Below are 12,921 nucleotides of genomic sequence, written 5' to 3' on the forward strand. Positions count from 1 at the left end.
CTCCTAACTATATACACACCGAAGGAAGCCAAATTCAATGTTAGCACTCTTTTTGAGAGGACTAGAATATAAAAGCAAGAATGTACTGCTGAGGCTTTGTAAGACATTGGTCAGACTACATTTGGAGTAATGTAAGCAGTTTTGGGCCTTTTATCTAAGAAAGGATGGACTGGCATTGAAGAAGGTGCAGCGGACATTCACAAGAGTGATCTCGGGAATGAAAGGATTAACGTATGGGGAGCGTTTGATGACTCTGGGCCTGTATTCACTGGAGCTTAGAAGAATGAGGGGTGCTCTGATTGAAACCTATCAAATATTGAAAGGCCTAGATGGAGTGGATGTGGAGAGGATGTTTCCTATAGTAGTGGAGTCTAGGACCAGAGAGCATAGCCTCAGAATACAAGGATGTCCCTTTAGAACATAGATGAGGAATTTCTTATCCATATGGTGGTGAATCTGCGGAATTCATAGCCAAAGATGGCTGTGGAGGCCAAGTCTTTGGATATATTTAAAGCTGAGGTTGATAGGTTTTTTTATTAGTAAGGGCGTCAAAAGTTACAGCAAGAAGGCAGGAGAATGGGGTTGAGAGGAATAATAAATCAGCCATGTGGAATTGCCAAATTCTGCTCCTTTGTCTTTAGGACTTATGGTAATGCTTTTCAGCACCAGCAAATAGGGTTCAATTCCCATTGCTGTCTGTAAAGAGTATGTATGTTCTCCCTGTGACTGCATGGGTTTCCTCCAGGTGCTCGGGTTTCCTCCCACATTCCAAGGATGTACACTTTTAGGGTTAGTCGATTGTGGGAACACTATGTTGGCATTGTAAACGTGGTGACACGTTTCACTATGTTTGATTCAATATACATGTGACAAATAAAGCTCATCTTATCTTTCTAAAGTCCATGTATATAACAGCCACTGCCAAAATCATCAATTATCCTCATCATCTCCTCAAAGACGTTTACTGGAAATTTCTATTTAAAAGTTAAAAATGTTTTTTTCCAAAATTTACAATCACATGTCAAATCCATACATAAGAGAGATGACGTGTGCTGGAAGTCTGGAGCAACATACACAGATAGTGGTAGAACTGAGCCAGTCAAGGAAATGAACAGTTGCCATTTTGGGCTGAGATCCTTTACCAGGACTGGAAAAGAAGAAAACAGAAGCCAGAGTGAAAGGGTAGGGGGAGGAGCTCAGGCTGGTGGGTGGTAGGTGATTTCATGTGAGATGGAGAGGGGTGGGAAGCTGGAAAAAATGGGGCATGATGTGAGAAACTGGAAGGTGATAGGTGGAAGAGGCAAAGGATTGAGGAAGAAGGAATTTGATAGGAGAGTACAGTAGACCAAGAAATAAAGGGAAAGAGATGGGTAACCAGAGGGAGGAAGGTGATGATGGGCAGCTAGAGGTGGTGGTGGGGGTTGGGAGGGGAAAGAGGAAAGGATAGCATTCCCACAATTTATCAGAGATAAGGGAAAACAAAAAATGGATAGGGAAATCAAGGGCATTGGTACCAGAATTTAGAGAAATTGATTTGTGTGTGTAGATCCATGCATGAGGTCCAGTTCGTGTATTTACAGGAGTTGAAGCTATATTTATGTATAGTTGAACATGTTAATTTTCATGTGTTAAATAATATATCTGGCATAGAGTCACGTGAATTGGGTACTGCTGTTTAATCCTTCAGATTGAATTCCATTTCAGCCAGGTGACAGACAAATGGATTTTGTGTTCTTTTTGCCCTTTTTCAGGAGCTGCTCCTTGAATGTAACATCTAGCTGTGTAACCCTAGCAATGTGATGCATTACTGCTCCATTTTGCTTTGTTTTGCGGGGTGGGAAGTAACTTGCCACTAGGGGACCACTCAAATGTGTGGGTCAGAGTAGAGCACACAGAATGAAATAAAAATCAAAAACTAATTTATCTACCAATATACGATTCAGCAGATGATGCACACATTCTCACTGCCTGATGGTAAACACAGTCAACTAATGTGTGGCTTTCTTGCAAATGTTCTCCCATTTTTTCCTGAGATATTGGCACCTTGCTAGGGTTCTGGCATTGAAATCGGTGATCAATATGTGATAAGTTGTCAAATATTTCATTTAGGAAGAGTTACATCGGTGACATTATAGATCGTCCTAATTTTGCTGATAGTCCATTATGCTTTTATGAGTTGCTGAATATGAATTCTAATGATTATTGCTTTTCCAGTGTTAAATTAGCTCAAGATCAGTAAAAGACCAAGCAACAAATGTAAAATTCTTACAAGTTTAATTGTCATTCAACCATGCATGAATACCTATGAATACAGCCAAATGAAACAGTATTCCTTCAGGGCCAAGGTGCAAAACACAGTACCAATAGTCATACACAAGGCACATATAACATGTAGAAGATAACAATAAAATATGGTAAACACAATAATAATCGTCCAAATCCCTGAGTTCATGAATGTTACAGCACTCTCAAGTTGAACACAATACTGAACATGTGAAAATCTACAGATGCTAGAAATCCAAAGCAACATGCACAAAATGCTGAGGGAACTCAGCAGGTTGGGCAACATCAATGGAAAGAATAAACAATCAGTGTTTCAGTCTGAGACGCTTCTTCAGGGCTGAAAAGGAAGGGGGAAGATGAATGAATGAAAAGGTGGGGGGAGGGAAAGGGGCTGGTTGGAAGGTGATAGGTGAAGCTAGGTGGGTGGGAAAGGTCAATGGGGGAGAAGAAGAATCTGATAGGAGAGGATAATGGACAGTAGGAGAAAGGGAAGAATGGAGGAGACCCAGGAGAAGTAATAGGTAGGTGAGAAGAAGTGAAAGGTCAGAGTGGGGAATAGAGAATTTGGGGGGGGGGGGTGTAGTTTGTTAACTGGAAGGAGAAATAAATATTCATACCATCAGCAAACAACAGGAATTCTGCAGATGCTGGAAATTCAAACAACACACATAAAAGTTGCTGGTGAACGCAGCAGGCCAGGCAGCACCTCTTCCTAGAGATGCTGCCTGGCCTGCTGCGTTCACCAGCAACTTTTATGTGTGTTGTTTCATACCATCAGGTTGTAGGGTACCCTGATGAAATATAAGGTATTGCTCCTCCACCCAGAGGGTAGCCTCAACTTGGCACAAGAGGAGGCCACCCACAATACTGCTTGTCTTCTGCCGAGCGAACACTAGTGCAGCACTGACTCCAGCATGGACGCCTTGCCATACTGCCTCTGCCTCTGGTGGAGTGTCTCACTCCAGCACCTTGCCCTAGACAGCTGCAAACTGGCAGCACTGACTTCAGCATGGACGCCATGCCATACTGCCTCTGCCTCTGGTGGAGTGTGACTCCAGTGCCTTGCCCTGGACAGCTGCAAACTGGCAACACTGCAACATTAGGCCTGGTACTTGCTATGACCAAGGTCACTCAGTTGCCATGTCATCTGCCTCTGCCTTTCACCAATAAATTCGATGTGCAACATTCCACGCCACCAATGTCCAACAGGGTCTTGCGATCACAAGAAAAGTGACCAAGATAATTAAATTTAAATACGTAAGAATACATTTTAAAAAAGACAGTAACACATTTGGTTGACCCCATAGAAACCGCTACATGCAAGTATGCTGCCATCTTACTGGAAAAGATCTAATAATCTGAAATTTTTATTTAACTCAATGTTCAATTGTCAGCTATGTTTAGTTTAAATTTATTGACCTGCAGAAGTTAGAATACAGGTAAAAGACAGAGACTTTAAAGGTTTGACTTCTGTTGCATTAAGGTAGGCAAAGGTGCAGTAGTTTCAGTATTTTATACGATATTAAAGAAATAATAGCAAGGTACTGTTTTTTCTTTAAACCCAAAAGAAAATTTTTGGAATCTGTTGGTCATCACTAATATTTTTTCATGAAATTGTTTTTTTTTAAATTTTCTCAGAACTTCAAGACTGATGATTTCCAAGAGCAGTGGTTAACTGATCTCCATTACTGCTTCAGAATCTACCTTGCAGCCAGTTTCCCAGCGACCTATTAAAGAATGAAATCCTGGAAAATTAATACCAACTCTTTAAGAAGTGTGTGCATAAAACCAAATATGGGTATGGGGGATCTACATCTCCATAGTTAGAGAACAAAGTTTATAGATATTCAGAATAAGCTGACAATCTTGTTTCTCATAATAAATAAGTATGTTATGAAATCCTTAATGATAAGAACTCAAACATGTCCAATGGTCAAGGATCATGTAATATCAAGAGTAATATACTCATTTTGTTGGATAATTTCCTAAAAATTTGCATATACTCAGCATATTTGCAGGGAATTTGTGTTTAAAAATAATAATCTTTCAAGGTTGCAGATGGATTTCTTAACATCTGCAGAATCTTGTGTAAAAGCCTTTCAAGGTTGTATTCTGTCAAAGTCTTTAAGATTTAAATTTGTATGTGCCATTTTATTAAATTTTCTTAACCAACTACAGCTATGCCTAATGCTGTATAGCTTTGTTCAAATTGGATTTTGTCTTCAAAACACAATTATATGGTTATGAAAATACTCTATACTTTGCATAGCATTTTTTAAAATAAATTTTTCAATTTCACCCTTAATTATGTATCCTTCCAACTATTAAGGAATTACAGTTCAGAGATTTGTTAGGTTTTGTTTGTAATCATTTATTTTGTTACACTAATAAACAATATGAATAAAAACTTTTAAATGTATATACATTTAATAAAAATTACAAAAATAACATCTGTAATATGAGGCATTTCTGATTCAAAACCTCGTTTAACTGAATAATAACATGGTTTTCTTCACATGGTTAAGCACAGATGGAGCATACTGGAGCACAAGTCGGGTAAGGTGTGGGTGTGAAATGTATTTGTACCATTTGCGCAAACCATAATTGTTTGCTATTGTGATCAACTTAGATTTCCCAAATTTGAAGTATAATGGACTGTTTATAGTTGGTGCTTGCACACGAATAGTTCGGGAGATCTTATGCAATAGGAATAACAATTCTATTCTATCATAATTGGCAGTACATAATAAAACCACATTGAAATTGTACAGCAAATATGAGAGCTAGATAAATATGCTTAAATTTCCAGATGATTCTGTTAAGTCATTTAAAAACATGTAAACTAAATGACATAAGATTTTAAGTATATAGCATAGAGGATTTTTTTTTGCCTGATTTTAATTCAGACTTACAAAAAAGTTGAATTTGAATCGAGCATAAACATGTGTGCCAAAGCCATAACAATTTTCAGGAGTTATATTTCGTAATATTCAATGCTCAAGCTATTGTATAGTATACTTTCGACAGTATTCAGTCTGAAGCAGGTATTAAAAGGCATTTGAGGTGATGTACTGAACACTAGGTGCTTTGGCTACCTGAAGGGTGAGCTATTAACAGCTCATCAATAATATTTCATATTTATTCTTGGTTATTCTTTTTCTCTGTTGCATGACTTTGTAAGAAAATGCTTCAATTTATGGATGGTCTCAAATATGTCACTTAAAAATAAATTCCACTGAAAAAGCAGATTGAATGAGTCTCCATGGAGATGCATATAGAACAACTATAGAGGCTACATTTTATTTTGACTTTTATGTTAACTGTTCACTATTAGGAACTTTAATTTGCCTGAGCCCTTACATGACTCGAGTACCTAATACATTGATTGTCTAAGTGGTCTGAATAAGAACTCTATCATTATATGCTGCAGTTATTATGTAAAATTCATTTTAATTAATAATAAATCCATTCTAAGAATTAAAAAACTGAAAAGGAGCTAAATGGGAGTTCAGCTTTGAATTGCAGTTGATCTATAATTAAACTGGAAGTATTAAAATACTAAATATATAAAGGAGCATGTGCAGGGAATGCCTATAATTGCTCCTGCAAAGTTATTTCAGAAGCATTTAGAAAATGGATACTATCTGAGATCATTCTTACAAAACAGATTGAGGAAGGGAGATGGATGCCTTTTCATACAGGTAGGAATTGGAGCTGGGGATCAACAAAAGGAGAAGAGAAAATGTTTTTGATCCCAGAACCTAGATTCCTGAAATTCTCACTTTATAATTATGTTCCATGATTAACATAGGGTTGGAGATAGTATGTTGAAGGGAGAAGTTTAGGTTCATGGTGCCTATCTTGAACAGAGTTCTTTCTCAAGATATAACAGCGCCCATGTTCTCAATAGAACAGTATACGAAGGGAAGTTGTTGATTAAAGGGTTTTAAAAATAAAAAGCAGGTGCTGGAAATGTGAAAAAAGGTATTAGAAATCAATAGGAGGTCAGGCTGCATCAGCAAAGCATTAATATTTAAGGTCAACAACATGGCAAACTTCATTCGCATGGAAAACACTGCATCCATAAAGAATTTTTTTTAGCATTAACATTTGAAGTGAAAGTGTTGTGAGATAAGGCCAAAACAGAAGGATTGATTGTAGACTCTTACTATAAGTAAAGAGCTGAAATAATCAAGATTTATCATGTCTGCAAGAAGAAAACTACATAATTTGTATATGATATTGTAATAAAACTGATCATCTGTTGTCCAATTATTCGGAAGGCTCAACAATGTGGTATGTGACTCACATGGTGATGTTTCCCACCTTCCCTTTAAGCTCACCAGAATCTTTCTTCATGAGCTCACTGGAACTCTCTCTCTCATGCTCCTTCCATACCCAGTAGGGTGTCGAATCCCACACTTCCTTTACACTTGCCTTAGCCCCATGTCCTGTGCTGCCCATACACTCACCAGAGTGCCATTTCCTGCTTTTTCATCAGCCCACCACTGAAGTCCCAAGTGTGCCGTATTAACAGTGCTGTATACCACATCTGCAGGTGCACATTTTGAAAGCAGTTAAGTAGGAGTACTACATATGTGTTATGCAAAAGATCTATTGCATTCTGATCTGAGAATACATTAAGAAAAAAATATATAGATTATGGCTTCAGGCCATGTGCTGGAAAATGGGAATATCATTGATAGGTATTTGATAGCCTACATGAATATAATGGGCCAAAGGACCTTTTTCTGCTATGCAACCAAGCAACTGTTTTAACATGCCTGAGGTGAAATATTTTATAAGGAAAGATGGGAGAATACAAATGAACTGAAAAAAAGCTTTCAAAGGAGTACATGAGCAATAATGTTTAAAAAGGTCAAATTATGTTATTGAAAACTTAGAAAAGCTTTTAAGACATATTATCTTTGGTTTTACAACTAGCAATTAAAAGTACAAAAACAAAGGTATTAGTAAATGCACAAATATCTTGTGGCATATTTCAGATGCTGTAAGATCAAATTGGAGTTGAAAGGCTTTAGTTGTGAGACTGGGAAAAAAGACTATTAAAGGCCAGACAGGCATGCGATATCTTGAGGTAGATAAGAAAATCTGTTTCTACCGGGTACTGAATTGATATCTAAAGGACCTGCAGCTAGATTTTCAAATGAACAAAAGAGCTGGTGAGATTACTTTTGTATTTTGACATTGTTAAATGTTCTGGAATGGTCTGCACACATGGACACATCTCTGAAAATGTTTAAATGGAATGGGCGAAGAGCAGAGTGGTGGAAACTGGTACATCCATCTTTCAGATCGCTGACATCTGGCACAATAGACTGAATGGCTGCTTTCTGTCACACAGCTTCTATGGTTTCAGCCAGCTGATCTCTTAAGAGTTTTAATTTCCTTTGGTATATTCAGTGATTTTTATCCTGGAATGTCCTTAAGAATGTGTCCCAAATTTGCTCTTTAAATCAGCAAGCCTATGCGTAAGTGTAGGGATGCTTGTTTCTTCCCTACTTTTTTCCAGGAGTACCCGTACAGTCATAGGGGCTGAGATGAGCACATTCTCACACCATATCCAATGATACAGTCCTGCGTTGCTGCATTATTCTTTGGGTCTAGTTTTATGCGTCATCCCTGATGTGTGTGGTCGCATGTTGTAAGAGAACTGTTTAGAATTTCCAGTGTTTCCCAGGAGCTGAACATTTTGAAGGTTACTCACTGTGGATAAAAGTAGAGAAAATTAAATCATGACTGTTCATTTTAAGCATAACTTTTGTAAACGTTCCATTATTTGTATTTGCCACTGGAAGTACAAAAATTGTCTGATTTTGTTCTGTGTCAGATGTCGCTCAATAGGAAAATTGGTATTCTGCTCTCATCTCTTCAGTGGTAACCATTGCGCTGCTGGGAACTTAAATTATTAAAGAATAACTTTTTTTGAGATGTTGCATTTTGTGATATTCTGATTGTTGTTTACTACCTGGGATGATGTAGTAAACATCAGTGACAAAAAAGTGAGGCCATGCACTTGGAAGAAGAAAATTGCACATTATTTTATTTTAATTTAAGTCCAGTGATGTCTGATCAAAGTTCTTTAGGATTATTATTAGTGATAAATATGAAAGCTCCTCATTGTCTGGTGAATGTCACTTAATACAACTGGCTAATGCCTGTAATGAACCAGTTTTCTGGGTGTGGATTCCACAACGTGTCTTCTAATGGTTGGTACAGTGTCCATGTTTTCTTCCAAAAGTTTCACTGGGTAAAAGGAAAAAAATACTCATTCTTGGAAATAATTTCAAGTAATTCTTGTGTTCATTTTTCTAAGACTGTCAAGTAGACTGTTCAACAGCAGCATTACCGTGAATTCTGGGTTATAAGTGCTCACATCGCCAGCTTAAAAATTGAGCATTTTGGATCACAGCTGTGCTATTTTCAGATTGTAGCAATATATATATCCAAAGACAATGAAATAATCTAAAGGAACTGCCTTGACTTCACTCAAGAGAACTTGTCCCTAGTTGCAGAGGGAAATGCAGAAATCTTACCCAGAGGAAGATGGGGGGGGGGGGTCTTGAACTCACTCCCAGGAAATGTTGCTCGAGACTTTGACAATCAGAACCTTTTGGACCAGTAATCTAATTAAAAGTAGGATCAGGATTTTTCTTGATCAGCATGAATACATTTGGCAAAATACCCATTTATTGTGTTCTCAACTTTTAATGATATTAAGCAGTTTCCATGAAATGCCACCATTGTTACAATAGCATTTCAAGTTCAAATTCAGTTTATTGTCATTCATCTGTATGCATGTATGCCACTAAACGAAACAACATTGCTCTGGACCAAGGTGCATAACACAGTACACATAATTCACACATAAAGTAATATTATCACTAATAAATTAACAAATAAGTTAATTTACCTTCCACAGTAGAAGGTAAACACTGTAACGCTACTGGCGCTCCATTTGTGATGAGACCTGGGTGATGGCAGGGAGTACAGCAGTCTTGCAGTCTGGGGGAAGCAGCTGTTTCCTATCCTAACAGTTCTTGTCCTAATGCTACAGTACCTCCTGCTTGAGGGTCAAAGAGATCATTGGATGGATGGGAGGGATCACTTATAATGCTAAGGATCCTGCCCATGCAGCGCTCCTGCTAAACAGGACAAGAGATTCTGATGATCCTCTCAGTAGTCCTCATGACCCTTTATAAGGACTTGTGGTTAGATGCCTTGCAGCTCCCCTACCAGATGGTGATACCAGCCGGTCAGGACATTCTTGATGGTGCTCCTGTAAAAACTGGTTAAGATGGTTGGAGGGGTGGGGGGCAACCCAACTTGTCTCAATCTCCTCAGCAAGTGGCAACGCTGCTGTGCACTCTTGACCAAAGAGGTGGTGTTCAGGGACCAGGTGAGATCATCCGTTATGAAACTAGTATCAGGCCAAGAACTGTGAGGATGGGGAACAGCTTCTTCCCTCTGGCTATAAGACTACTGAACCCAGGTCTCATCATGTATGAAGCGCCAGTAGCGTTATAGTATTTACCTTTCACTGTGGTCCTGTGGGGAACCCTACACTATTGAAGCAAGGTCACAATTTAACTAATATTTTAAGGTTTAGACAATATGGAGAAAAAAACAGTATGAATGGTTTCCAATAATCTTGCTGCTCTTGTGCTTCTTTGTTCTAGAGATACTACTGGAGTCTTGCTAATACGGCAGCCATAGAATTTGAGTACTAAAGTTGGTGGGCAATGAGTCTAAATGGGAGGTGCGCTGACCATGTAGAGTCTTTGGTCTTGGATATTTTTTTAACAAAAGCTATCTGAATAAGTATTGCATCCACTAAAGCATTAACCAAAACTTGGCCGTCTTTCTAAATTTTCCCCTCTCACCTTAATTGCTAGTTTTAGACTTCCTTTCCTGGGGAGAAGATTCTAACCATCTTCTATGTTTGTCAAAATCTTCTAAACTGTGATAAGGTCTCCGCTTCTCCCAATTTTCCAGCTGATCAATGCTCCACTGTGTTCTTAACCTTATTTACTATCTACCAACTTTCATGTTGTCTGAAAACTTACAAAAAACAAGGTCCAGGTGCCAATCCCTGCAGTATACCCATTGTAAGAGAACTATTGTGTAGGTAAAGTAATTTACAGAAGTGTACATTTTTTTTGGATTGCTGTTGACTTTTTTTAAAATTGTGCTTTCTTTTACCCTAAATTTATTCTTGCTGCTTTCGCAGATCAGTTTATACAGCTAAGGTAATTACTTACTGTGGAGAGAATATACTTATAATCATGAAACAAAGAAACAGACCCTTTCAGCCCAGCTCATCAATGTTGGTGGTGAAAAGAAAAGAAACAAAAACTCGCGAACCCCAAACCCCCAACCCCTCCCTCGCACAAAAACCAGCAGATCACCCAAACCACCAGCCGCCAATCTACAACAAGAAAGAATGGGCGAGAACACAAAGAAAACAGAACTGCAAGAGGCCAATATGAACTACAGTTAGTTTGAGTTACAGTAGTTCATAATAGCCTCTTTCAGTTCTATGTTTTTTCCAACAATGTGTGAATAACTTTCCCCTCAGATCTCTTTCATTTTTCTCCCCTCTCCTTAAACCTGTAGCCTTTATTTGTAGACTCCCTGTGCTGGGAAAAAGATTCCATCATTTTTACCTACGCACCTCAAAATTTTACAAACCTGTAATAAGGTCACCACTTTGCCCAACTTTCCAGCTGATAAATGTGGAATGTATCCTTAATCTTCGTTGCTATCTATAATTTCACAAATTTTCATGTCATGTAAACTTAAAAACAACAAAGATCACAAGATTGATTTCTGTGGTCCAACACTAGTTACAGATTTCCTGCCAGAAAATTACCCATCCACTACTACCTCTTCCTTTTACACCCAGGCAATCTTGGCTCTAGTTTGCAAACAAGTCTTGGCCCCAACTATAATGGGAGACCTTTCAGGAGATTGCCAAATTCCATGTAGGGACAACACATCTACCCTCATTAATTTTCCTAGTCAAAAAGCTCCTAAATAAAATCAATGTTTGGGAGACAGGATCTTTCTTGCACAAAACAATGCCTGACTCCTAATCAGTCTCAACTTCCCAAATGTTTCCAACAACTGACCAATTGATGTGAGGTTTGCAGCCTGTAGTTTCCAGGCTTATCACAACTAGCCTATTTGAACAACATGAACTATTCTCCAGTTCTCTGGTGCCTCACCTGAGGCTAACAAAGATGCAAAACTCCATCAGTGCCCCAGCAATTTCCTCTCTTGCTTCCCATAGTATCTTGGGATGGCTTCTATCTGACTGGGGATTTATCTAATTAGTGTACTCTATTATCTCTAGTACTTCTTTCTTCTTGATAAAGGCATATTCCAGACTGTATGCTTACCTTAACTCTCTAGCCTCCATGTCCTGGTGAATACTGATGATGAGTATTCATTTAGGAGCTTGCTCATATCCCTCTGGAGAGAACCTATTCCTTCCTTAGCTACTCTCTTACTTCTAATTTTTTTTTAATTAAAAGTTTCAGGATTTTTCTTATTCTTACTTGCCAAGATCACTACCATAAGTAGGCCATTCGGCCCATTAAGTCTTCTCTGCCAATTTATCCTGACCGATCCATTTCCCTATTAACGCCATTCTTCTGCCTTCTCCCTATAACCTTTCAAGTCCTGGCTAATCAAGAACCTATCGACCTCTGCCTTAAAAGCACCCAGTTATCTGGCCTCCATGACCACATGTGGCAATGAATTCCACAGATTTACCACCCTCTGCCTAAAGAAATTCCTCTATTCTGGTCCTAGACTCCCCCACCAAAGCAAACATCCTCTTCACATCCACTCTATCTAGGCCTTACAACATCCAATAGATTTCAATGCGACTGCACCCCCCCCACCCCGCCCCACCACTTCATTCTACTAAATTCTAGCGAGTTCAGGCCCAGAGCCTTCAATTGCTGCTCATGTGATAACACTTTCATTCCCAGAATCGTTCTCCTGAAGCTCCTCTGAATGCTATCCAATGTCAGCACATCCTTTCTTAAATAAGGGGCCCAATATTGCTCATGAAGCTCACTGGTGCCTTACACAGCCTCAGCATTACATTCTTGCTTTTATATTGTAGTCCCCTTCACCGTCCTCACCCTGATCCAACCTGCAAATTAACCTTTAGTAAATCCTGCATGAGGACTCCCAAATCCCTTTGCACCTCGGATTTTTAAAATTTTCTCCCCATTCAGAAAATAGTCTGCTTTTATTCCTTCCACCAAAGTGCATGGCCGTACAATTCCCGACATTGTATTCCATGTGCCACTTCTTTGCCCATTCTCCTAATCCATCTAAGTCCTTCTGTAGCCTCTCTGCTTCCTCAACACTGCCTGTCCCGGCACCTAACTTCGTATGGTCTGCAATATTGGCCAAAAAGCCATTAATTCTGTCATCCAAATGTTGAACACCACTAGTCACTGGCAGCCAATCAGAAAAGGATCCCTTTATTCCCACTTTTCACTTCCTGCCCATCAGCTTGTTGTTGCGTGAATGAAATCGCCGGAGAAAATTACTGGTAGATACAAAGCACCTTCTTTATTCGACAAAACAAGGTAAAGC

At 38.8% G+C, this 12,921-nt stretch overlaps 2 protein-coding genes across 10 annotated transcripts in view; one reads left to right on the plus strand and one right to left on the minus strand.

Moving 5' to 3' along the window:
• tex10 (testis expressed 10) overlaps positions 1-7,849 on the plus strand; it is a 94,511-nt gene extending 86,662 nt beyond the window's left edge. For all 5 annotated transcript variants that reach the window (XM_063043893.1, XM_063043891.1, XM_063043895.1 and 2 more), the window contains exon 16: positions 3,922-7,849. In XM_063043893.1, the coding sequence (XP_062899963.1) occupies positions 3,922-4,017 (96 nt within the window). In that variant the 3' untranslated portion in view covers positions 4,018-7,849. The remainder of the gene's footprint in view (positions 1-3,921) is intronic.
• A 24-nt stretch (positions 7,850-7,873) lies between these two features.
• Positions 7,874-12,921, minus strand: part of invs (inversin) — a 269,090-nt gene continuing 264,042 nt past the window's right edge. For all 5 annotated transcript variants that reach the window (XM_063043885.1, XM_063043890.1, XM_063043889.1 and 2 more), the window contains one exon: positions 7,874-8,010. In XM_063043885.1, the coding sequence (XP_062899955.1) occupies positions 7,895-8,010 (116 nt within the window). In that variant the 3' untranslated portion in view covers positions 7,874-7,894. The remainder of the gene's footprint in view (positions 8,011-12,921) is intronic.

This window comes from Mobula hypostoma, chromosome 3 (assembly GCF_963921235.1).
Source record: "Mobula hypostoma chromosome 3, sMobHyp1.1, whole genome shotgun sequence".
Taxonomy (NCBI): Eukaryota; Metazoa; Chordata; class Chondrichthyes; order Myliobatiformes; family Myliobatidae; genus Mobula; species Mobula hypostoma.